Source organism: Ambystoma mexicanum, chromosome 2q (assembly GCF_040938575.1).
Source record: "Ambystoma mexicanum isolate Mex_15411 chromosome 2q, UKY_AmexF1_1, whole genome shotgun sequence".
NCBI classification, from domain to species: Eukaryota; Metazoa; Chordata; class Amphibia; order Caudata; family Ambystomatidae; genus Ambystoma; species Ambystoma mexicanum.
In genome coordinates this window covers 1093894067-1093921967 of record NC_090924.1, presented here as the reverse complement: position 1 = coordinate 1093921967, position 27901 = coordinate 1093894067, and the positions used below count along the sequence as shown (strand labels likewise).

General features: G+C 45.6%; 1 protein-coding gene across 2 annotated transcripts in view; it reads right to left on the bottom strand.

Moving 5' to 3' along the window:
• RBM48 (RNA binding motif protein 48) overlaps positions 1-27901 on the bottom strand; it is a 268656-nt gene that overhangs the window by 103861 nt on the left and 136894 nt on the right. Inside the window, exons 4-5 of one of the 2 annotated variants that reach the window (XM_069648443.1) lie at positions 15336-15907; positions 8609-8737 (exon numbers count right to left, since the gene is read on the bottom strand). In XM_069648443.1, the coding sequence (XP_069504544.1) occupies positions 8624-8737; positions 15336-15907 (686 nt within the window). In that variant the 3' untranslated portion in view covers positions 8609-8623. The remainder of the gene's footprint in view (positions 1-8608; positions 8738-15335; positions 15908-27901) is intronic. The other variant, XM_069648444.1, reaches the window with a different exon arrangement.

Genomic DNA, 27901 nt, shown 5'->3' with positions numbered 1-27901 from the left:
CGCTCCAGAACTCGAGGCAGACAGTGCTCACTATCACCACGCTGGGCTTCTCCATCAGTGCTGCAAAATCCCGAAAGGATTGCAGCCCTCATCCAGTTGGCAGGCAGTTTCAGGCCAATGACAACTTCCATGGTGTGGCGATACAAGCCCCTGTTGCACATGATATTGTCATGCATGTTGCTGGTACCAAACTGCAGGCTAAGGATGAACCCCATCCAGGAAGAAATAGACTGTCAGGGGACACAAGCCACAGGTTCTTGGGCGTCATCCTTTGTCTGAGTCACAGCTTCCAACAAACGTTGAGGTGGTGGGGGACCAAACACAATCTCCAAAATGGGATGCCCTTTCAGTCACTCACGTCTACCTTAATCCTGGGAACGGACACCTCTCTTAACGCCTGGGGAGCGCATCTAGGCACAATGAGTGGTCAGAAATGTGAGAGACCACGTTGTGAAGTTCTCCACAAATACCATTTTATTATATTAGAAGGTTGGATGAACGCCTCGCTATCCCTACCCTGATGTGGATTTCCCTGCCTAAAATAAACTAAATGAACATCTCTAACAAAGGATATCTTTCCCTCACACTTAAACATATAAACACATAAATAAGGAAATACATGGCTGCTTAAAACAATAATGATTGAACTCACAATGTAACCACAGCCTCTCTTCATAATCTGGCCAAACGCCCCTTCCCCAGGTTTAAACGTGATTCTGCTTCAGTTGAAGAAAAGAACACAAGGTAATCCTGGTTTGCAACAAAGTTCCAATACAGTTCGATGCAATTTCAATTTGTCAACCGAAAGTTCCAACACAAAAGATATAAGGCTCTTCTTCCTTGAACAGGTTTCTCAGTTCCTCAATAGTAACAATGATTGTCTTGGTTCCTCTAGCACCACAAACAAAGTGTCTCTGTCAGAACCACCTTGTAGCACTTCAACTTCCACCTGTTCTACTTCCAGGCCATCTGGGTATACTCCCTGCCCAAATAGCGTTTCACAACAAGTGCCTTTGCGATTTAGATTAACTGGCAAGAGGTTCACAACAGCTTCACAGTATTCAACAAATTGCAGTTTCCAAACTTTCAACCACTTTTCAGGTAAACATTATTTACATTGGTGCACTTTAATACTCTCTGCAAATGATGTTCCTCTCCGTCTGGGTATCTTTTTCCAGAAGGGCAGCCTTTTTTGCCACTCTTGTTTCACCACTCAAAAAAACCAAAAACTGATAGGGATAGGGTCTCTTCCTGCTTTTCCCTTGCTTTTGGGAATGTGCATTTATCCCAGCTTGTACCATAAACCGTATGGCCAACCGGTTTCAGAGCTTCCAGACCTTGCATTAGCCCCCTTCTGCAGTTGGCAATATTGGCTAGATTGTATTTGCCTTGATTTCAGTCTCTGTTGGCTTGGGTAATGCTTATAGACATTGGGCCTCATTACGAGGGTTCCCTGAATGGGGAATTACCAGGCCATTCCAAGTTCAGAGGGCCCGGTAATTTCTCCCTCTGGGAACCCGGACCTTCCCCATTCCCATTTGAGCACCCATAGGGCTCAATGGGAATGGGAGAGGGAGCTAACAATGGGCCCATTACGACCAGCCCGTTGTTGGCTCCCTCTTCCCCTCGCGGGACCCAGTAACGACGCCTGGTTTTACCCCGTAATCAGGCGGAATGATTTTAACGGGCCCGCCACCATTAGCGGAGCCCGTTAACCCATTCCACCTGACTTGTAATGAGGCCCATTAACGCTTAACACAGTCACCCCCTCCTTAGTTTGCTGTGTTTTAAGGTTACAGTCAAATGGTTTTATCATCATAGATTTCTGCTGCTTTTTCCTAGTTTGGTATTCAAAATTACCCTGGGAATCACTTTCACTCACACACAAGTGCCGCTTTTGCTGTTCTGCAATAGTTCGGTATTCAAAACTGTTTTCTCAACTACTTTTACTTCTACGCGAGCGTTGCTCGCTCGCCGAACGCCTGCTTTCAACATGTCACCGGGGACAAAATGCTCCGGGGTCACTGACAGCTTGTGGACTCACCAGTTAAGACGTGCACCTCCATTCCCCTCGCAACTAACAGGACTTCTGTTGCTATGGCTCCTCGCGACCCGGCAAAATGCTTCTGATAGTCTGCCTTCGCCCAGCGGTCGAGGTGTACGATAAGAAGGAACAAGTTACTTACCTGTAACTGTTGTTCTCCAGCATGGGTCTGACATGGATTCACATGCTCATGAATATTCCCCATCGTCAAGCTGGGAATCCTCTGTAAAGAAAAAAATCAGTTTCAGTTTCTTTTCTGAACTGTCTTTCTACAAGTAACCAATCACTGGTCTCTGGGTCATACTGCCCCCAGCCAATGACTGCCCTCTACCTAAGCCCCTCCTCTGGCAGCCATCTTCAGATTCGGTAGCACATAAAGTGGCAGTAGGACCAAGAGAAGAGCCGCAGAAGGGTAGGAGGAAGGGTTCGCATGTGAATCCATGCCAGACCCATGATGGAGAACAACAGTTACAGGTAAATGACTTGTTCCTTCTCCAGCATGGGGTCTGGCATCGATTCACATGCTCATGAATACAAGAATACATAGCAGTACACACATGCACAACCAAGGGAGGTGGCAAGGCTCAACATTAAGCATATCAACAACTCAACATTAAGCATCTCTTACCTCCTCACCAGACCCACCTTCAGGCGAACAGTTGGCGCAGCACTGCTTGGCCGACTCTGGACTCCTCCCTGGAATCCCGGTCGACACAGTATAATCTCGTGAAGTTGTGTGTCGACCTCCACATAGCAGCCCTGCAGATGTCCAGCCGGAGCACACCAGACAAGAAAGCCGTGGTAGCAGCGATTGCTCTGGTTGAATGGGCTCTCGGACGTCCAGGCAACGGTCGGTTTGCCAAACGGTGACAGTGCATGATGTAGCCGGAGAGCCATCTGGAAATGGAAGCCTTCGAGAGGGCCTTCCCTTGGTTCACAGGTCCAAAATTCACAAACAGCTGTGATGTCTTCCGAAGGTCCTTTGTTCGGTCCACGTAGAACTTCGGTGCTCTAGCCACATCCAGCGAGTACAAAGTCCTCTCAGCCAGTGAAGAAGGCGACGGGAAGAAACAGGTAGCACCAAGGGCTCGTTAAGATGGAAATCCGACTGCACCTTGGGCATGAAGGAGGGGTGCGTCCTCAGCACTACCCTCGTCTGATGGAATGTCAGGTACGGCGTTTTATACGAGAGGGCCTGGATCACTCGCCATGTGGAGGTGATGGCCACAAGAAACGCTGTCTTCCACGACAAGTACTTCAACGGTGCCGCATGTAGAGGCTCGAAAGGTGGCCCCATGAGTCTGGCCAGCACTACGTTGAGCTCCCACGCCGGGGCCGGGGCCTTCACCGGCAGGAACGATCGGAACAGTCCTTTCATGAATTCCTTCACCAGGCGATGGGACCACAGAGATGATCATTCCGGAGTTCTGGTGTAGCAGGAGATAGCCATCAGATGGATCTTGACGGAGGCATGTGCCAGCCCCGCCTTGGCCAGCAATAGCAAGTACGGCAGAACTTGAGGGATCGTAATCCGTAGAGAGTTAATCTTCTGTGCTCGGCACCAGACAGAGAACCTCTTCCATTTGTGTCCATAGCACTTGAGAGTCGAGGACGCCCTGGCCTTTGCAAGTACCTCCTTGCAGTCCGCCAGGATATCGTACCCTCCAAACTCTAGTGCTGCAGGAGCCAGGCCTGCAGGTTCAACGATCCTGGGTCGTGATGGAGGATGGTGCCTCCTTCCCTAGCGAGAAGATCCGCATCCGTCGGAAGTTTGACCGGAGGGGACGCTGACATGTCCAGAAGGTCCGGGAACCTCGGCCATGCTGGTGCGGTGAGGATCATCCTGCACCTAGACCGTCTGAGTCTGGGGATTGTCGGAATAGTAGAACCACCTGATCCTGCTGAAGTTCCCACTCGTGGCACGAGCGTAGCTCCCTGCTGAGCGAGTCGGCAATGGTGTTCTTTATTCCTGCCAGATGAAAGGGTACCAGGAAGATCCATTGGGCGATGGCCCAGTGCCACAGGTCCTGCGCTTCCTTGGATAGGGATTGGGATCTGGTGCCCCCCTGCGACGGATGTAAAACATCATGGTCGTGTTGAGGGTAGGCCCGAGGAGGTGGTGAAGGGAGGTCCATTCCGTCGTCACCACCGTCGTCGTCCGTCCCCGTCGTTGCCGTCTCCGTTCCTGTCTCATCCCTCAGAGGAGGGGGATGGGGGTGTAGGCTGGAAGGGGGAAGGAGGATGGACTCCTCTCCGCTTGTTCGGCGGACTCCCCGACGGACCAGGCCCCGCTCGGTGGTCGGTGGGGGGCAAGGGCATCCTTGTCCTTAACTCCGTGCACAGGTTCTATATCGTCATCAGTATAGCTCCTGAGTTGTCCTGCAGTAAGGGTACCGGCTACAACGGGACTGACGGTTGGGGCGCGGGGTCCTCTGCGGGCCTATCTTCCTCATCGGCCCCCTTGTTGCTCTCCTCGTTGGGATCCTTCCCGTGGACCCTGGATTCCTCAAACTTCTTGCCCAGGATCCTTTGGACGCTCGCCAACTCATCCTCAGAGGTGGTATCTGTGTCCGATAAGGCTATTGCGTGCCCCCCCCTTCTTACTCCTGCTGGGGTTTCACGGGGGTCTTCTCGATAGGCAGAAAAGATGATTCCCTCCGAGGTGGCAGGGAAACTCCACTGGGGAAACCTCCGCAGGTTTCGCCAGGGCCACCACAACTCAATCAAGGCCTTAGCTGGGTGAATCAGGGCCTTCATGACCTTGGGTGTGCCTGAGGCCTTCACCTTGGGGGGGGGGGGGTGAGGGACACCGCCTCGCTCCCCCTCGGCTGAATCCTTCAGGATCGACTGGGATCGACCAGGACTTCTCCCGAAGCTTACTCGGGTTCTCAGATTTCCTTTTCCCCGAGCCAGAGCGTTGGCTCGTGGTTGATGGCGTCAGTGATAATGCGCCCTGCCTGGTAGCCGAGGAGCCCGACGGATCGGCGCTCCCGGTGCCCGCGGCCTTGCAGTGCTTAGCCTTTTGTTGGGCCCCCGTCGCCGGAGCGCCCTCAAAGGTCTTAGAAGACCGCTCGGATTTCTTCCTCTTCTCACCCGCTGCTGGGCTCTTCCCCTCCAGCCAGTTGGCGAGTCGAATACGACAATCCTTCATCGTCCGTTTGGACATGTTCCTACAAAACGCACAGTCCTTCTCCATGTGCGATTTGTCGTTGTGAAGGCAGTAGAGGGACCGAGAGTGCTCATCCTCCTTAAAGACGTTCTGAAGCCCGCATCCAGGGCAGCTCCTGAACAGCTGGGCTCCAACAGGCGTCATGCTTCCCTTGTCCTGGGCCATGTCCACGCAGGGTAAGCCTCAAAGATCTTCTGGAATTCTCCGAGAAGTGGAAACACGACGAAAATATGCACTTGAGGGGCGTAGAAAAATACTGAGAACGGATCCCCGCTGATCGGAAGTGAAGACGGTGGAGCTTGAGGGTCGATTGACCGAAAATATAAGAGTAAACTCTTTGAAAAAACACAAAACGCAGTAAAAGCTCGAGAGCTACAGCACGAGGACTCCAAACACTTGAACGTGCGATAAAGATCTGAATATGGCTGGCAGAGGAGGGGCTTAGGTAGAGGGCAGCCATTGGCTGGGGGCAGTATGACCCAGAGACCAGTGATTGGTTACTAGTAGAAAGACAGTTCAGAAACGAAACTAAAACTGATTTTTTCTTTACCGGGGATTCCCAGCCTGACGCGGGGAATATTCATGAGCATGTGAATCCATGCCAGACCCCATGCTGGAGAAGTAGTGGAACTATGTTCCCTGCTGGCCTGCACCCACTTCGCACAAACCCCATTACCATGACCCCTCCCACACACAATACAAACCCCCAAACACATACCTGTTTAATGGAACGTTCAGTGCTGTTTCAACTATTTCCTACACTTTTATTTTAAGATGAAACCATTCCAGAAAGGTTTCTTTTTAAAATAAAAGTATAGGAACAGTAAAACAATTAAAAAAAGTAGAGGAGCACTGCTCCCGCTCACTTCGACTACTGCCCACGCCACCAACAGTTGGCGCTCCTCTTGCTCTTGAGGCCCTCTGGTACACGCCAGCCACGTAGACAGCCTTGAGGCTCTTAGGTGCAAGGCTGCCACCCAAGACAGCCTTGAGGCTCTCGGGTGCACGCCAGCCACCGGAGACAGCCTCCTGCATGTTTTCCGCTATGCTGAAAAGGTCACAAGGGGGAAGCTTTTCTCCTGCATGCTTCAGGGTGCACTACCTCTGCACTTCAGATTTCTGGGGGCACAGGCCCTCTCAGAAACGGCAGCTGATATCTGCCATACAGTGGTCTCAGCATCTTTTCTCTTCTCCAGCTTCTGCCTGGGCTGCCAGCACGAGCCATGCTGCTTCTGCTTCTGGCTTCCTCTGCTCTTCTCCATCAAAGATAAATCTATGGCTTGCACCTGGGGGGGGGGGGGGGGCTTTTAAGCCTCTGTCTCCCTCATGTTTGGGTCATCTGCAATAATTAGCTGACCACTCCTGCAACATTGTACCTTTTCAGCCCTCTTCTTCGTTGCAGTACTTGGGGAATATTTGCGACTTGAAGTCCCTAATAGCAAAACTAGGTTTTCTTATTTATGTTGTTTTACTGTTAAACCCTTGTTTGTTCGTTTTAACATTCTTTGAAGGAACATCACAAGAATTTGTCATTAGACTTGATTGATGAGCGGAAGGCAATACTTTTAAGTCTGTTATTTACAAATGTTCTTTCACTGCACTTTTGGGTGTTAGGGAGGTCTTCAGTTTACCAGGTCTCCCGAATTTCAGAAGGGTTTTGATGTCTCTCAAGGCCTATGAGTTTGTGATTGCTTTCACTCATAGTTATATGTGTATCTTGTGGAACAGAAAGATGGTTATTACAACAAGCCATTACATACTTTGGCATTGTGGAGCCATCCTCCCTAGAGGAAGACAAATGCTGTGTCTCATCCCGTGGATTACTCTCATTCCCCTGGGCCTTTTCTCCTCCAAGGTGATCCTGCAGCAGAACACCACACCCAAGGCCGAGGAGTCTGTAGGATTCATCACAGCACCCTGAAGGAGAAGGCAGCATGGCCATTAGCAGAGTCAAGACTACATATAAATGGCTTGGTACTGAGAGCAATCCGGTGGGCACTGCAATACTTTCAGCCAGTCCTACGGGGTCAGGTGGTTACAGTGTAGACTGACAACACAATGTAGATGCACAACACCAACCAACAGGGAGGAGGTTGTGGATACATGATCGGCACTGCTGACAGCAGAGGCAAAAAACCTGTGGGGGTGGGCCTTCGGAGAAGGGATCCAAATTAGGGCAGAACACCTCCTAGGGAAAGAGAACACCCTAGCGGATCATGTCAGCAGGTACTACACAAGATCCCGTGAACAGGAGCTGGACAGGAGGAACAACACCATGTGCCCCTGCTTCACCACGAGATATCCAGACCCGGGATCCCAGGGGGACGCCTTTTCCTTTCCATGGAGCAACACATTCATGTATACCTTCCCTCAAATTCCATTCCTATCCAGAGTTATCAGGCAGGTTCGGGAACAGCTGCGCAGGCTAATACTCCCCAGCATGCAGATCGGGTATCCAATCCTACAGAGGATAACAGTCGAGACACCCACACACCTCAGGGCATACCAAGCACGGCTCATGCAGCAGCACAGCCAGATACGGTACCACAACCCTGCTCCACTCTCCCTCATGGCTTGGTTGCTGGACAGCGAAGACACACTCATTTGAATTTGCCGGAAGAATGCTGGGACATTATCCTGGCAGCTCCTTCCACACATAGACCATATACCAAGAATTGGGGGCACTTCACTGTGTGTTGCAACAGACACGCCCTAGACCATGTCAGTGGATCAGCTATTACCTTAGATGCTAAACCTGGCTAAAGTAGACCTATCACAAGCCTATCCGAAGGTTCCCCATTCTGCTATTACTACCTGTGAAAGAGGGCCTCATTCACCAGCTTTCAGTTTTCTGCTAGGACTCTGCAGTCAAGACTGTTCTGAAAGGTTACTCCAGGCCACGGCAGAGCTGGCAACTCGGCACAGTACTGCAGCGGATATGGCCTTGCCCAACAAACCCTTTCTACAAGTGCGACTTAAAGTTAATTTTGTGGAAAGTGGCATTCTTGATTGTGAGAACTTCAGCCAGGCGCAATAGTGAATTTCAGGCCCGGTGCATGAATCAGTTTACTGTCTTACACAAATATAAAGTCTCACTCAGACCGCATCCAGGATTCTTACCCACAGTAGTTTCGGAAATGACACTTTCGAAGCGCATCAGATTACTGACCTTCTTTGGAAATCATGCTACGCTGACACAGTGTACCCTACACTCTTTGGGCCAGAAATGCATCTTAAAATTCAGCATTGAATGCACAAGTTCCTTTCATGCATCTTCCCGACTGTTCATCGTATTTGAAGACCCTCATAAGGGAAAATCGATTTCTAGACAAGGTCCATCTTGCTGGCACCAACTGCATCAAGCATTGCCATGAAACAAGGAGCGACCCACTCACATGCACAGTGACCGCTCACTCCACCCCGGGGCAAGGCAGCCACAACAGCGTTCCATGCAGGTTTATCCAGGAGATATCTGCAGGTTGGCCACATGAAGTACGCTCCATATATTCGTCAAACACTAGTACCTGGAAGAAGACACCAGAAGAGAATCAGCGGTGGGCCAGGCAGTGTTTGGATATCTATTTTCATAAGATGGGAGCATCCTTGCCCTCCTTCCATTCTTTACCTGAGGCATGCATTTGTATAAGGTTACAGTACTCGTATAGGCACGTCTGCACACAGAAATTTGCAAGCAAGTTTTGGGGCTTGTAAACCCCCTCCCCCCCGCTCCAGTTAGTGGTCCTGCTGCATGCTCCTAGTGATTAGTATTTAATCATGTGAATCTATAAAAGATGCAATGCTGGAGAAGTATTAGAGTATTAGTTGTTTACCTGCAACTATAGCTCTCAAGCATTGGTATCTTTCATAGATTCACATGCGCCCTCCCTCCTCTCCTGTGCTTAAAGTTCAAATCTGAAGATGGCTGCCTGGGGAGGAGCGAATGCCATACCACCTCATTGTTTGGGGAGCAAAATAACCAAAATGAGGTGGATAAACTTCAAACTGAAGCCTTTAAGGATTAATGAGCAATGAAATTGCTGTATTTCTGACATTATGTATTACTGGGGATTCCCAGTCTGATGATGGGGAATATCTCAGTAAAGTTGATGGCAGCAATGCACCTCACCAGCATCAAAGGAAAGGCAAGCCATTTGTTTTCTTCATAATTAAGTTTAATCAGAGCTTGGGTGGTACTAGTAATCCATAACCCCAGGTATCATGCAGTATCTAGACACTAGTGCAAATCTTTGCTGCTTGGTTCAGCCGCAGTTTGAGGCGAGAGGAACAACTCTGTAGGTTAGAGATTAAGCTGCAACCTAGAAATCTATTAATTGTGTGATGATTCACAAGGTGTAGTCACGTCTCCCCGGGGGTTGCTCCTACTCATGAGGCTGGCGAGGTGAGGCTGCTACCCAATATTCCCCCTAGGGGTGTTTTAATGCAGGACCTCATGGCGAGGGACTCTCATCCTTAAATTAAGGACAACTACCTGGGTCATAACGTCCACAAAACACATGTCTGGCACTCCCTTAGGCCACTGCCCCTCCCCCTCCTCTGACACTCTGTACAGTGTCTACATGTGCTATTGTCATACCTGAACTGTAACAGTAGAACACCTACTGAGATGAAGAAGATTACAGAAGACATGCAGAGTAGAGTACTGGCACTAAAAGGGTGGATCTATGAAGAATGACCCAGAGAACTGGAAGAAACAGTCTAGTCTTCCACAGAGTAGTCCACAACGCAACATAAAAGAGGAAGAAGGACTTCTGGAGGAGTCGACTTCAGCCGGAAAAGGCTGTAGTTGTGAAGCACTGTGAGAAACCTAATGTAATTCTCCCAGCTACTCCCCCTTTATCACAATCACTGTACCCAGTTCCTCCCCTCCCAGTAGGAAAACAAAGGAGTGCACAAACTCTCCGAGGACTACCTGTCCCACAATACCTCGATATTGACAAAGAGAAGGGAATGCAGGGAAATGGGAGGAAAGTACCCGAGCTTGAGACTCAAGATGTCCCCCTTTTTTCCTATTCAAGCCAGAACCCTCTCTTCTTTAGTCGGGGGTCACTAACGTTCATACCCCATATCTCCCTCCCCAATGACTGGGACGAAGAAGAGTAGGCAAAGAGGAAGTAAGATTTTACATAGGGATCAACAGGGAACAGCTTCCTATGGACAACTGCCATGTTGTCACCTTAATGAAGTCAGGTAGAGTCCGACAATTCATTTTAATCATCCACACCTGACTTCACTTGACCAATATGCAGAGTATAAAAGGTGTGGTTCTAAACAGCCAAGTGAGTGAGTTGGGAACCTGTTTAACAACGAGGAGACAGCAAGGCAGAGGAGCACTGCAGCAGAAGCAAGGAGGAGTACGGCATGCCAGATCACCGACCTGCTGAGAGAGAAAGGCTGCAGCACAGCAATGGAGCCAGACAAAGAACTTGCTACAGATCTTGTTTCAACAAGTGCTCGTTCCCCTGGGGTAATGAAAGCCCAGGCGTTGGAGGGGCAGCGAGAGTGAGCCCTGATCCCAAAGCTGAAGGAAGGAAATTGTTTCAGATCCACACGGCAACCAGTGAGTAACAATTTTTGTGTATGTATCACATGCATTGAAAGGGCATGTGAGAGCAAGATTTCAAAAGCCAAGAAAAAGAAAGCACAGTATACAAAGTGTGCAGAAGCAGTGCATTCTGGAACTGGAAGTAGAAAGTATGTGGTTATAATGAAAAGGAAAGAGAAAGAACGTGCAAGATACAGTGTAAAGAGAAGGAGGAAGAGCAAGAAATGATGAGGCAAGAGAAAAGCCTTATGGGGCTTGTGGTCAGACAGTAAAAAGTAAAACTAAATGTACCAGAGACACAGGCCACAGCTATGATATCAGTGGGGTCCCGCACAGAGCTAGGGAAAAGATGCTGTGCGTTTTCCAAGGACCCTGATATTAGGTATTAAGAAGGAACTATTGAAAGAAAGAGAAACGGCAGGCTTGGGCCCAACTGAGGGAAGCCTGAGGAAAGCATTGAGTTGAATTGAAAGTCCGAGCCCGACTGTGGGAGACCAGAAGTATAAGTTAGGGGAAGGGAACCCCTAAAGAATGTGAAGTAAGCTTGGGGAAGGGAACTCCTACATTAACTTTTTACTTGAAATGTCTGAGCTCGACAGAGAGAGACCTACCTGAACCTTTTTTTGAACTGTGAAAGAACTTTTGAAAGCTGGAATTTGAGACGTTAACGAAGGCCAGTCGAGCCTTGATCCACGTTTTTGAACTGCCGTTGTCTGTGAACCTGAGCCAGAGTGTACCATCCTGTCTATGAGTACCACCTTACTCAGTGCTGTCCAACGTTGGGAGAAAAGCTGACTCAGTCACTTGGAGCCTTTGTGTTAAAACACTGATTTTCTTTTGCATATATATTACCCTTTACACACGTTTTACATACAAGATAGGGCAGGTATTAGGTTTTGTTAGTGTAGGCCATTTTGATTTGACAGACATTACTAGAACTGCGTTATTATTTGATGATCGAGCTTGCTCCCATTCTTAGATATAGGGATAGATAGGCATTCATCCAAACCTGTTGTTCAATAAACACCCTTGAATTGTATCTCTTGTGTCTGTCTTCACTTGCGATACCATGCCTCCCTTACAAGCACGTAGAGAGTGGGAGTCTAAAACTTTGTTGGTAGACCCGAGGCGAGAAAGATCAGAGGACGCCAGCGGCCAGCCGTGTGTCTTCTCTAGTGGACCCATAGAAGCGGACCCATGCACAGGATTAACGCAAAGGCATGTGAAGCAGAGTTGGAGGCGGGGACGCGGCACTGCAGCCGATGCTGAAAACGTGAAGCCTGAAGAGTTGTGTTGACCGCCCGCTGTCCCAGGAAGCCCCAGCGAAATGACAAAACCCCAGAAGAGGTAAGGGGTGGTACAGAGGACCCGGAGCGGACTCAGGGTCACAAGCAGAGCAGGCTAAGGCAATCTCCCCTCAGCCACCATATCGCTAGGGGGATGCCCAAGGGTCAGAAGTGCCGCAACCCTCCTCTGCCTCGTCTTCGTGGTGGATATAAACCCCCTGACCACAAAGGAAAGATAGAGGATCCCAACCAAGAACCATCAGAGGAAATCTTCCTTGTACGAGTGAGGGGAGAAAAGCCCACTGGCCCCCAGGGAAGCTTCTGGGACCCTGGCCACCATACACAGTGGGGAAGAGAAACCCACTGGCCCCCTGGAAGCTTCTGGGACCCTGTCCACCATAAACAGTGGGGAAGAGAAACCCACTGGCCACCAGGGAGGGGTCTGGGACCCTGTCCACCATAAACAGTGGGGAAGAGAAACCCACTGGCCACCAGGGAAGGGTCTGGGACCCTGTCCACCATAACAGTGCAAAAGAGGAAACACCTGGCCAGACAGGTAGGGTCTGGGACCCCAACAAAGGTAAACTAAAGCATAGAGGAAGTCTTTCTCATTATGGTGGCGGAAATAAGTCCACTAGTTACAAGAGAAGGGTCTAGGACCCTAATGTGAATGAGCGAAACTCACAAGGGATTCTTCCTCATCACAGTGGCCAAGAGGAGGCCACTAGAACCCAGAGAAGGGTCTAGGATTCTAACAATATTTGGGACATCAACATCACAGAGGCAAAGTGAATATCAAGCTGGACGCAGTAAGAACAACTGTATCAAGCTACAGCAGGAAAAGGTAGTCATTCCCCTGGTATCAAATCAGAGGTTTTGATAGAAACGCCAAGGGAAGGGTGTCATTCCCCCTGGCCTTGTGTTGAACTGTGACATAGCAGACCAAGGGAAGGGAGGCTTTCTCTTGGTTCTGTACTGAGAGTTAAGGTGAAGAACCCTGGGGAAGGGAGTCATTACCCCTGCCCTTGTTAACTGTATCAAGCCACACCAGGTGAAGGGGATAATTCCACCTGTTTCTATTGGAATTGTACAGAGCCATACCAGGAGAAAGGAGCCATTCTCCTGGAGAGAACATTGTGTAAAGACTGTCTGAAACCTACAAGACCAGGGAAGGAAGTCATTCCCCCTGTATATTTGTTTTGAATGAACATTTTGCTGCACTTCATCCAAGAAACAGAAGGGAGCCATTCTCCTTAAAGATGTCCCTTTGGTTCATTATGGATTCCAATATAAAGTTGAAGGAATATTATGACAGGATTTATAAAGCCTAAATTTAGCAACTAGATTTAATGTGTAGGATTAGACCATTCATTAATCCCTCAGACTTATATACCATCATCCAGGCTCTTGTGTTACTGTGTACATTTGATAATATCAATGCAATGATGCACTTGTTATGACTGAACTTTCAAATCTAGCTCAAGTTATGCTCCATAGCCTTCAAGGCCCTTGGGCCACTCTGCAGGCACAGGGATACATTGATTGTCCCAGTGGGCGCAGTGTTCGGAGCCACAGCACATTGTACCTAAAAATTCACAAATTTAAAAACAGATGGCTTTGCCAAGTCATGCCTTCTCTGCTGCTGCACCATGGCTACATAATTCATATTTATATTTATTTCATTCCAGAAACCTTTGAAAACATTTTACTAATGCCACGTTGTCCTAGTTTCATTGTTGCTACAAAGTGTGCTAGTTCTCCTCTACAGTGTACGTAATGAGAGTGTTTTATTGGTATTAGTCTTTTTGCTTGCAATAGCTCGTCCACTGTTTTATCAAAAATATCTGACGGAAAAAGGCATGTTTAACGCTCTTGCATCGGCCTCCAATTTAAAAGCAGTGCATGTCAGCCTGAACATGGCACCATTTAATATCTGCTTAAATCTAGTACCAGTATCAGCAACATTCAACTGCAATGCTAAAAGTAGGATTAGATTTCACCTCTTTCAGAATTTCATAGACCAGTCTTCTCATCTCCTGGCAAGAATTCCAACAAAAAACTCCCTCTATTCAACTTCTTCCTAAAGTATTGCAGTAGAACAACTATGGAGTTAGCAGCTTTGATAGCAGTGGCTTAGGTGGTTAGAATTATCTTTACAAAGACAATCATGTTCCTGCCCTCCCTGTCAAAGCTGAGGGAATCACAAGGCCACTAATCACAGGCATCTGATCAATTCCTGGATTAATGATGTGATTCATTCCCTCTACCCGGTATACAGCGATTTAAACAAATCCAAAATAACGACTTAATTCATAACCAATCGAAAAGAAGAAATTATTTGGTAAAAATATATATGTGGTGGAAAGGGGTTTGGGTGGGCTTTCAAACATAGGGAAATAGGGGCCCAAAATAAAAGAAATAAAAATATTTTTTGTTGCTATAGGTTTGTTATTAATTCATTCTCTGTTATTTGATTCGTTTAAATCACATGGAACCCCCCCTTCCCTTAGCCCCAAGAGTGGCCAATTGTGGACAACTCCTCAAATTTGTTCATCTTTTTTAAATGTGTTTGTTTCAAACAAGCAGTATTACCTTCAAAAACATTAAATCAAGGGACAAATGCCTGACCACTCCGGACATGGTAAAGAATCTGAAAATGCACTGTGCAAGGCTTAGGACTAGCCCATCTCATTGGCTAAAGGGAAAATGGCACTAAATGAAGTGCGTTATAAAACGATATCAGGAATTCCAAGAATATTAATGGGCAATATTCAAAGCATGTGAATCCATGACAAATCCAATGCCGTAGAAACATAAATGGCCATGCATTAAGATGAACTGATGAAGAATTCTATTTAATCAAGCAATTATCCGTTAACTAATGTGATTCACAAAATCCTGTAAAAGCAGTAAATGGGTGAGATAAAATATGTTTGGATATAATCACAAAATGTTAAGGAAAACCATACAAGTTGGTTAAAATAATTGAAGCAATAGACTTCTATGCAAAAGATGGCTTATAGCTGAGACGCGGCTATTGCAAAACATCAGAAGATGCAATGGCAGCCTCCACCACTTGCACATTTTTCGGGGTAAGCTCCAAGCTAGCTATAGTTTGAGGTTTGTAGTGCTGCAGTGTCAGGTTTCCATAATATACAGACCTTCAATGATTGCAACAATATGTTAAAGTAAACGAAAGAATTCAAAAGACAATGGTGTTTCATAAAGTTCTATGTTTAGAAATAATGTTTGCTTTAGATGCAGCCTACGTACCTTTTTAAGTTTACTTCGAATTGAGTTTGCTGAAACATTCAAGGACTCATCTTCCATGTCAACTTTGGGTATTTCTGGTAGCAACGGTCCGACTATTACTTCTTCATCTGTGCCTGTTCCAAACAAAGAACATGTATTTCCTTCATCTCGCTTTCTCTTACGCTCTTGAAGTTGGGTTGTCCTTGGCATGAATCGATTCACTCCGTTATCTGGAAGATTTACTCTTTGTTGTGCTGCGGAATGTACATTAATGGGATCTGCTCCCAGCTGCATACCTTGCATCCAACGAGCCGGTTGATTGCAGTTTGTATTCATTTTCGTGCAATCAGTAGCAAAGTGAGGAAATGGTAGTGCAGTCTGTAAATGTTCTTGAGACAATGCCACGCTAGAACTTTTAGATGCAGACTTCGAGGCCATGGACTCAAAAGGATACATCTTTTGTTGATACTGATTTCCAATGGAAGGACATGCTTCAGGTACGCTGAATTCCAATGTTCTTCTGTCATAATGCTGCCCAAAGTCCTCTGTTGAAACCGTCAGCTTTGGGTCAGGTTTTCTTGTCACAAGGCTATCTTTAAAGATAGATCATGGTTAAACAATGTATTTATATTTTCACTATTTCAACTGTACATTCCAAGCAGGGCAAAGGAGCCTGACGATATATACGCATATTTATAGACAAAAATATTACTGTAGGTGCTAAAATTCCCTGTTATTTGTGAATGCTCAAAGTTTTCAATCCAATATGTTGACAAGAAATATAGACATACCAGTTTCATTGACACATCAGCAAGCAACACCAAATATTCAATTGGTAACAATATAATGTATTTTGTCTCGCTTCGCTCGGGCCTGTAACTATGGGCCCCGGGGCATTACCTGAGTCGGTAATGCCCCCGCTGCTCGGGTCATATTGCTTAAGTATACAGAATTCAATGAACATCATTAAATTGAATAATTCCGTAAGTGCCTCAAACTTTGCTTTTCAATTTCATTTTACTTAACTTTTTAAATAAAATGCAATTTTCAAAGCATATGAGAAATATGGGTACATGCAATGGATGGAATACAAAATTATAATATAGGCAATGAAAAAGTTAAAAGGGTTCCTGGGCATCGGGCAGTCCTATAGAGTAATATTCTTGGTAGAATACGGGTCTTGGTGAAGGTTTCGAAAATAACGTGCAACCTTTTGTGGTCATTGAAATAACAGTAAACCAACCCAATCAGACACATTGCCCGACATAAGTATCACATTAAAATGATCTGGTTCAATCTTTAAGCCACTCCACGCCTGAAAAAGGTTATTTTCTGTGGCGAATACAAATCTACAACTATCCCGCCAGGATTAGGCATTTTTGTCTTTATTCAAATCAACATAACATGGTGGAACTGGATACACAAATTATCTGCCCACTTCTATGAAAATGCTAATAGTTTCTCCATAGGACTCTGGCTACCTTTCATTATTAATAATTACGTTTTCAGTAGTTTTTCAATAAAGGTTCAATATGAACTAACACAGTGAAGTATTTAAAACATTCTAGATTTACTTTATAAAATGTCTGCCAAGCTCTTTCAAGAAATTGCGCTGCCAACTAATGAAATCCAGGATACACTGGGGTCGACCCACCAAGACAAGCCTCAGAGACTATCAGTTGTAACCCGGATCAGTAAACTCAACAGCTTAACCTGACATTATAAAGCCTGCCAACTAAAACAGTAGCATGTGATCTTTTTGCATTGTAAAATAAGTTGCTTAGTTTTACAGTCCATCACCTAGGAAGACAGTGACTTCAGAATAACGCTGCTCTGCCTCGGTCTGGTCTCAGAATGAATACCTTCATTAACTTCTATATTTTGGGGGTGTTACTAGCCACATAGCTCCCCACTTTATTTGTAATGATACTGGTTAGATATGCATAAAGAATATCCTAGATTTCAGACACTGACATGTCTAATATACGTTTCTAAGTCTGTTTTTAATTGATTTTCAGTGTTGTATATCCTGAAGTGTGGCAGCTGTTCGTATGTGTGCTAGAGGATGGTGTTGTTCCTGTTCAGTGTGCAATGCAAGGCATCTGCCGGAAGGGGGAGGATTGCAAGATGTCACACAGGTTGCAGAGCTAACCGCATAGACTTAACTGATCAGTGTTTATGCTTTATATTAAGTGTTACATCCCTAGGGTATTCAAGAACAACTGGGAGTCGGTTATTGAACCAAGATAGGTCATGAAGATTCTTGACAGAAGGTAAAAGTTAATTGCTCGACATCACTGGCTTACATTTTGTTAAGGAACATAATGGCGTGGCCGTGGTGGTCCTATGAAACTAGAATAACAGACTGAACTGTGTGGTGGTGGAACTGGAAGCACCATTCGTCTTATGCCTCGAATGTGCACTTACAGGGAACATGACCATGAGCAAGTGGTGGCAGCACAAGACTACTGAAGAGCACAGAGAAAGGCACAATAGGGATAAGTGGCGGTGGCGGGTGAAACTGTGCTGCCACTGGGCATGTTGCCAGAGCTCCAATGACATTGCAAAGGCATGGATCTTAGCAAAGGGGTTGCTTTTCAAACCTACAGCAGTGTCTATAAATATGCCTGCTATCATATGAAAGTGTTGGTCTGGAGTTCTCCAATTTCTGTCAGTAAGCCTTAACTCGCAATCCAGATACAGGCAGAAAAGGAAAGCCCAGAAGTGGTCAACAATTTGGGATTCTCCGGACGGGGATCAAATGACACTGGGACAGAGAGCTTTGCTCAAATCTCTTAATGTCTTTCACTACAATTTAAACCAGTGAGCAGACGACAATGAACCTGACGTGAAAGCAGTAGAATACAAGTTAGAAGCAAGGTAGCAGCTGCAGAAAATGCAGTTGGTAAGATTGAAGCGAGGTTTACTTACTTACTGCCCTCCTCGGAAAAAACAGAGAAATTTAAGAAATTTGCAGTCACCAGCATTTAGAAAATGGATGCAAAAATAGAAGTGTTAAACAGTTTATGAAGAGGGAACCACATGCCGATATTGCTGGTGTTACATTAGGTCTCAGATAACCACCAGGAACAGGAATTGGAAGCGGTTCTGCTACTGCTGCAGGACCATTTCTGTTGTCCTTGGACTTGCAATGCATATAGGATACCCACTGAGGAACCAAAAGCCTACAGCAATTAGAGATGGAACAGTCATGGCAGTTGTGCGCTCAGCAGAGGCGAGAGACCACATACTCTCGGCAGAGATTAAACAGAACTAGGTTAAGAGCCACACATTGTTGTTTTTGCGACTTGTGTCCTGACACCGTTGCTTGACACATACATATATATATATATATATATATATATATATATATATATATATATATATATATATATATATTGACATTGTCATGATGCCTACCCCCGGAGCACCAGGCCAGGCCCAGCACCCCCGGGAGCAGGCATCACGCCCCCGGGTAAAAGCCCAGCGGCCCTTTATAGGGGCTCTTTGGACTCTGTCCTGGCGCCGTTGGCGCCAGGCTCATGTTGGACATCAGTCCTGGCGCCATAGGCACCAGGCTCATAAAGGGAAGTGTTTGGTGCACTTACCTGAAGCAGACCATGCTGCACACTCACCTGATGCAGACCATGCTGCATGAAGAACCAAGCCAAATGAGGCTTAGGAGGGACTATTTTTCTGAAGGAACTATTTTGTTACTTGGGTGGGGCTGTGGAAGAATACTCACCTGGTACTTCTTCCAAGGCTATTTAAGCCACACCCGGACACCCACACATGCTTCGCGTTGTTCTGCATCCCAGCAGCTGAACGCTCACCGTGTCTGCTCCTGCACCTGGACTCCAGCCACGCCCGCCTCAAACCTGGAACACCTGTAAGGGAATAAGAGAAGAGAAAGGTGAAAACCAAGAACTATTTCAACCTTCTTACCTGCATCCGGAATCCTCACGCCAGCATTCCTGAAGGAAGACTTCCATTTAAAAGCACCGCGTTGCTCGCTGCAGCGCCGCGCTTCACTCACCTGTTCCCGAGACGCTGCCCGGCTCCATCGCGGCTCTCAGTGCCGGTCGCCACATCTCTGCACCGCACCTAAGGGAGAGAAGAAGAGACAAAAGGTGAGCCAGGGAACACAAGAGGAAAGCCGGATTTTCAGCCATATTACTTACCGGCTATTCTTGGTGAACCATTCCACATCTCGGGTCGGCGCCACATCTCTGGCAGGTACCGCACCCCGGCCCCTATGGGGAAAGGACAAAAGACATTACTGGGGAATTATAAAGACATTTAGAGGGGTCGCCCTCATCACTGACTCACCTGATTTTACCCCGGCAATTTAACCCCTCAACGCATCGCCTTTGTTCTGCACCTGAAATAAAGGACAGAAAAAGACAACATAAAAGGAGGCTCACACTTGAACTTTTGCATCTTCATACTTGCGGCGTATCGCTCAGTAAAGTCAAGTGGATTTGCCAGCGCCATTCTGAAAACCAGTGAAGTAACTGGACGAACGCGCGCCCCTGCATCAGAAGCAGGATGGAGAGTTCATCCTTCCAAACCATAAGGTGAGCTTAAACCGGGGGTTTTGGAGGAAGTCAGAGGAGAACGAAGGGGAAAAGGGGGGTGCTAGCACATTATTCAGCAGACAGTTAATCCCCTTTCTCATCTGCAGAAGGATATTCCTACGGGCCAGACAAGCAAGATTTGGGGGTCCTGTTCAATCGGTGGTCCGAATTCTGCGCATCACGTTTGAAGAGGCCACAGCAACCCAGACCAGAGCCTCCGTGGGAGCCAGGTGAGCGTTACAGACATATATAGACATATTGACAAATATATATGAAAAACAAGAGAGGGTGAGTCGCGCACTCCAGTTCCCAGCCAATATACTACCTGATAGGAGTCTTTCCTTGGTGACCTGAATTGAACAATTGATTTCACTACAGCTCCCATAATCCTCAGAGACTGCATTCGCAACTTAATTGGATTCACCTGAAAAGAGAGTCAACACAGCCTCCCTGAAGAGTGTTGGGACACAAAAGCGCTAGGAGGAGGAGAACAGCAGTACAAATACAGCAGAAGGGATCCAACCCTGTGAACATTTTTTGCAACATTTGGGATCTAACCCAGTGAATTGGACACTTTGGGATTTAACCCAGTTATTCTTTTTTCAGGTAGTATATTGGCAGGGACTTGCAGTGCGCGCCTCACCCCCCTTTTGTTTTTACTTCACATATATATATATATATATATATATATATATAGTTGAATCAAAGAGGGATTGCTGATTCAGCAAGGTTTCTGGTCAGGCTAGGAGTGGAGTTTAGAGGGAAGCAGTAAACAAATATTTACAAAGGAAATATTGCTGGTGGAAAGGGTAATTTATAGCACAATGCCTGAAACTTGTGGGGAATGCCCACTGGGAGGGCTTAGGTGAATGCTTGAGGATTGTCACTGCAAGTAGGGTCTTTTGTATCCTTACAAGCAGCTTTAATCCCTACTCTCTCCTACCTTCCCCCTAGTTTTCTAGTTAAAAAGGGGTAAATGGACTCATTTTCTATGCCCACATTTCTGCTTGTTTGTATAATGTCTGCAACACTGTTGTCACATGGAGTCTAATTCCTGATTAGTGGTGTAGAGCTAGAGCATCATCATACCAATTTTTCAGAAAGGTTATGTTAATGAACCAATAAACTCCAGACCCATTTTCCTCCTTGATACGACCACAAAGGTGTTTGGTAAAATTCTATTGACCCATTTGGAAGAATGGATAGGGGCAGAAAAGAAAATTAACTATTTACAGGATGTAAAATCATGACTTTAGACACTTTAGGAATCTAAAGGGTAAAAGAGAAAGCTTTTAACAATAGGTTTTAGCCTTGCCATCTACCGCACTAAATGAAGCAATTTGCTTAGAAACAGATTCTACGAAAATAAATAATGCTATTCATTTGAAATCCATTCTGTATTGGGGTTGAGTCCCCACCTGGAGAAGTATAGAAAGGTTGCAGTAAAGGTAATCAATACCACAGGTGGGCAGTGTCTATCATGGTTTACCCATAACAGGAAGATGGTGACCCGGCTTCAAATGGAGCATCTGTGGGACAATCCTGCAAGTATAGATGAAAAGTTGCAAACAAATAGTGAAATCTGCATTTGAAGCAACCAACCTTGAATAAGGTATAGTATCAAGCTTTAGAAGAAGGTTGATGGTATCATATCTGGAACTCAAGAAGAACTTGGGTTATGAGAGATACTCGGAGAACCACTGAGACAGCTTATTTATTAAGCTTCAACTGGTTGTTTCAAAAGTTGCAATGGTAACAAGTGTTTGTTATCACGGCAGTTCAGTGGATTGTCCAGGTATACAGGAAACTGTACAGCAGTTTTTTTGTTTCTATGAAATCGGTATGTGGATCTCCGCAAACACCATCTCGGTCAGTTTCTTAAAAAGCATGGGATCAGGCATTGAAGTAAAGTGGAGAAGTTCTTCAGGTATACAAAATGATCCAACTGCGGTAAGCTACCGTTGTAGATTTTTTGAAGTGAGCATGGTGGAAGATAACTGATTTACAAAGAAGCTATAAGCAAGGGTTAGAGACACCAGATTGTGATTAGGGATTTCGCTGTCATGTATGGTTTATGGTAAATGGCCCAAGGCTGAACGAATCATGTTTATCAGCCGGGGAACAGAATGGAACAGGTACAGGGTTTCAAATTGTGAGGAGCTGTGAGTTAGGAGCTATTTAGCTGCTGTTATAGCCAATGGGTGCCTGGTTAGCTTGAAATCAACAGCTACCAGGAGCTACTTTTGATTCCCCAGGCATTGGTGCCAAACAAAGATAGCTATACGATATTAACTTTAATAATAATATTATTATTATTAACTGTATGTTTGGGAATCTGTATAAATGAAAGCCCTAACTGTAATTTAAAGCATAATGGAAAAAAGTTAATATTGCCCACAAATTAGATTTAGTGCATACTAAGTACTAGCTACTGGTTCCCCAGAGGCACATCTTTTCTCCTGCTTAACAAATCCTAATTTAGATCCCTGCAGGTATGTTCCATTTTGATTTTAACGGTGGGGATTTAAAAAACAGTTACAATGTATGAAATGAAAAGTTGATTAGTTTCAGATAGGAGTACCCAGAAATATACAGCACAAAGTATGGAGCACATTAGCGTAGGATACAAAAGAAGGAGTGACTGAAAGAACTGACGAGTCGACAATTGGATGTACGCGATTGTATGATTGGATTGATTTTGTGTGTAGTGGATGGCATGTTATTTGATGTATTTGTAACTGTTTTAAGACATAACATCATTGAATGGGTTTTTTGTTGTTTTAGGAGGTTGTATGCTTTTATGGATAATATCGGAAATAAAGGATTACTTTTTTGTGTGTTTTGGTTTCAATTAACTTTTCACATATATTTGCATTTATAAAATCAACTCAATTAATTGGATTATACATTCTAACATACAAACCAGTTAAAATATTTCCAGTTAACAGAAGTTAATTACTGATGCTCAACATCCATCTGCATCTGGAAGCTACAAGGGTGAGAAATGGCCAAGCCCAGCATTGCTTATATTGTTAGGCCAGGGAAAGGTACAGCCATGTTTGCAGAATACAGCCGAGTTTACTGCCGACCTAAGAGGCTCCTGAAGTACCAAAGCAGTAGCAGTAGACACAGGAAGGTAATCAGGAATAGGCAGTCTCTTCCAACTGCACGAATACTCGCACGTACCTCCTGATATAGTGACTCGCGACTCTGCACCACACAACATTAGAATGCAGCTACCCCCGACAATTAATTCGGCCTAGCTGCAAACAACCTCAAATACAAGCACCACCTCCGCTAGAATGCAGCAATCCCATGACAATTCGGCCTAGATGCACAGATACGACTTTTCTCACATAAGTTTCATACTACTTCTAATATTACAATGCAGCTAATCACCACTGCAATTTGGCTTAGCTGCACACATACAGAGTGCACACAGGCACTATTTACCACTCTGACTGACTTGCTCCACTGACCTGGACTTTCAACCGACCGAGGGCATTCAACCGAGAGCGCATTGTGACCATACCAATGGTGAAAGGCGCTATACAAACGCCCAATAACATAACATAACGTAGATGCAAGGACTATATAAATATTTCCAATTACAAAAATATGAAGAGTGTTCCAATACTGAAGTACTAACATTTAAGTTCAATGCCAATAAAATCCAAGTAGGAATATTACTTAAGCTCTAATTTTTTTTTTTTTTTTAAATGTATTGTGTTGGTTTTAAAACAAATCTTTCACCAAAGAAATTACACCTTTGTAATGACATAATACATGAAACAAATTTCAAACATAGGTATAATAAAACCTAGCTAAACAAAATATACAATGGTATTTACATTTCATCACTTTTTGTTAAACAAAATTTATAAAATTCATAGCCGCTATACACAGCAAGATTTGGTTACCGCCCATTATAAAGTTGAAGATCTTGCCAAATCATATTTTTAAAAGCATCGAGGAATCTTGAAAAGTACGATGTGCACTTATATTGTAATTGTGGTCAGCCCATGAAGAGAATTAAAATTATTTACATTTTCAGACGGAGAAATGTCATGTCATACAATCAATCTTAGTGCTGCTAAGGAGAGCCAAATATGGTTAACCGACAAAATCCGATTCCAAAGTTTTTCTGATGAAACAGACATTGGAGAGTGTACAAAGCGGCCAAAATAATGTAATCTCCCATCATGAAAATGACTACAACATAAAAGTAGATGTTCCACAGAAGGGACTACAGGGAAGCGGGCATCCCGGTTGGGGAGGAAACACATGTGGTCTCGCTATACGTGGACGATATGCTGCTGTATGTGCAGAATCCAGAGGAGAACTTGCCGCATTTACTGGCCGTGCTGGATAACTTCGCAAGGCTTTCGGGAATCACTATTGGCCAGGAAAAATCGAGTTTGTTTCCACTGGCAGGCCTAGCAGGATTAGAGCCTAGACAGCTGTCAAACCTGGGGCTGCAATGGACACCTTCAGATACCAGGGGGTGAACATATACCATGAGCCGAGGAGGGAACAAGAGGCAAACACATTGAAGACACTTCATGGAGTGGAGAAATCAGTAGCATTTTGGCAGAAGTAACAAACCTATGAGGACAGAAGTTAGCATACACGCCCAACACTACCAACAACCTTACCCACTCAAAGGACGCAGGATACGGGTGTAGCTTGCAAGTAATCAACCCAAAGACTAGGACACAGCAAAGACAAATTGGGATAAAAGGGCTGGCCAAATACACAGAAGGGGGCATGAAAATAGTTAATTTAGCATAATGACAGAGATGAAACAGCCTTATCACGCTGAAACTTAATCACTGAAATGAAAAATCCTCCTCTAATCACGAAGGAGAGGCAATAGGAATATGCATTTCTACTAAACAACAAGGATACTAACAACCCCCCCTCCCCAAAACTACGAAAAACCTCACCACTCCTCACACACCTCTCGCACTCTAACCAAACACAACCACACCTCTTGAAACCGCAGCAACCCGCACGCACTTCACCACACCGCAACCACACCACACAAACCCCCACACAACAGCACACGACGGACTCAGAACCGAATAACACACCGATATGCTCAGCGAACGGTGGTAACCGAACTGAAGCTGCCAACAGTACTTCACAGCTCCCTTGCTCTTCTCCAAACTTTGTCCTACTAACACGCCTAACCAACCCCCTTTGTTTCAGATCCGCCAGGGGACCACTCCGGTGGTGATAGTGCATGGTACAAATATCCTTTAACATTAACACAAACTCGCTTTGTCCGTAATGGGCAGGGTGGCGCGCCTTAAAATGGTGGTGTTGCCCCGCCTATTGTATCATTTTGTCAATGTTCCCTATGAGATAGTTAGAGAGTTCTTCCACAAACTGGACTCCACAGTGCGGGGGTTTCTCTGGGGTGGCAAAAGGTGCCAGATTTCACTAGAGGTGCTGCGCAGGGACAATAAAGACAGAGGGGTAAGGGCACCGCCCTTCGAAGCATACCATCTAGCTGGGCAGCTCCAGATTATTGTAGATTGGCTCTCAGATGACAAGCCACTAGATAAGAGATTGCTGGGGGATGGGGTTTAACCGTATTACTTAAAGGAAGTGCTCTGGGTGGAAGCGGGAGGGCTGTAAGAGTAGCCTGGGTTGGCTGACGCAGGGAAGAGCACTGTGGCGCGGTGCAGAATGTGGAAACTGGAGGGGCAAAGGGACCCCGTACTCTGGCAACATACCCTTGGCTGCGGTGGAACACGGGAAGAAGTCTGCACCATCAGACAACACTGGGAACCAAATGGAATAATCACATTGGGGGTCTTGACTTCTGAAGGTGTGCTGAGGAGCCTACCCGACCTGGCAGAGCAGCATGGCGTCCCAGGAGAGACGTTTCTTACATATCTGAGTGACTAAGGTGTTGTGGTGCAGATGGCCGGCAGCGAGGATGGAAATCATGGGGGGACGCTATGCTGGACACAATACATGACCTGGAGGATGGTGGTCATGTCATTTCAAAGCTATAGGAGTTGATGGATGTATTGAGCAAACTAGAGCTCTGGGCGAGGGCCAAATGGGAACGGGATGTTGGACACACCTTTACTGACGGGGAATGGGCTAGAGTACGGTTGTACACTAGGAAAGTGTTGAGAAATGGCAGATTTAAGTTAACACAGTTGCAAGACACTCATAGAGCATATATGACACCATACACTATTTCACTATTCCAGGGAGCGGGGGAGCAGAAATGCCCAAGGTGCGCAAATGATAAAGCTGACATACTGCATATGTTCTGGTCTTGCCCGGTGGTGGTCGGGTTCTGGTGGAGCATCGCAGACAAAGTCCAGGCGGCGGGGATGGACATGCATGAGTTGCCGGCGGAGGCGTGCTTATTAGGGTTGTTCAAACGGAAGCGCACTGAGAATCCTATAGCCAGAATGAAAGATCTTATTTGTGTCTTGGTCAAACGCTGGATTACCATGCCATGGAAATCAGTGGAGGGGCCCTGCATAGAAGCATGGTGGGAGGACCTGAAAAAATGTGCAATAGCTGAGACGGTGGTGTGGTACAGAGCCGCGCGTAGGGGGCATAATGAAGTCAGTGATGACATTGCTGGATTGGACACTCTGGTCCTATGGATGTTTGCGCGATCAGACGACCTTCCCCATGAAGCTTGGGTCGCAGTAGATTGAGCACACTGGCAAGCAGAAACGGCTAAACAAGGGTGGTTAACGGATGGGGCAGGGATATAGAGGGCAGGGGAAGCGTGCACAGTTGGACGTTTATTTGTTAGGGTTGAGGGAGAGAGTGGGACCACAGGACACAAAGTGTCACAGAGGAGAAGCACTGCCATGAGGGAATATACAGCAAGCAAGTGTACTTATAGAGAACAGATGGGCAGAGACGCTATGATGTATGACAGCCTTTCACCTTGCCATTCCGAGCAGCCCGTTGGTTGTATTATTGAAATGTCAATAAAAAAAAGGTTGAATAAAAAAAGAAAAACGTTGATGTTCCAGTGTCTCTAATGTAGACATATTTTTGCAATGCATGCAGTTACAATGGTTACACGTTCAACTCTTTTTGGAGCCCAACACTTCCTAAGTCGGATACAGGTTAAATCGCTTTCCCAGATATGTGTCTCTATACTTTTTTCCTAGAAATGTTATTAAGTGGCAAAGTGCTCACCTTTTTCTGTGGTTTTGCAATTGATGTAAATCATTGAAATGTTGATGTTAAATTGCGGGTATTAATCCAGTCCCAATTCCACAATGCTCTTTGTTTTCAACACATTTTCCAGAAAGTTATGTCTATCTCCACGTCATCCAGTATACCAATACATCTAGGCTGAAAATCTGATGGCCTCAAGACCTTTTTTTATCAAAATACAGGGTTCGAAATTGAGGGGGAGCCATTTAGTTCCTGCTTCTAGCACAGTAGAGCCTGGTTAGCTTGAAACCAACAGCTACCAGGAGCTACTCTTGGCTCTTTGGGCCAACTGGTGCTTTCCAAACATGTAAATGTGACATTAACTTTGAGTATTTCATAATGTTAATAAAGAAGAATTAGAGCACATCTAATATACATTTAAACACAATGGTTCCTAAAAAATTGACAAAAAGTTAAAAGGTAAATAATTAAGTAGAGGGACTACCGGATTGCTAGATTTGGGGACACCTCCCAATAGCACTCTAACCCCTTCCTGGTTGAGAGATATGATATAGAGCAATAGGGGTATGAGAATTCACAGCCTGTGTTTGTGAACAGTCATAGACAAACTAGTAATCAAACAAATATAGATTTATTAAATTCAATATATTTAGAAATTCCATAAATAAAACAATCCAAGATGGAATCTGGTATGATATGGTATTTATAACACACCTATACACAATCATTTCAAGGCGCGACGAGGCAAGGGAGGGGGACCAAAGGGAAGACAGACAACGATCCTACTAGCCCAGGTGTCATTCAGATCGCGATGTTTAAAAGTATTATAAAATACAATTC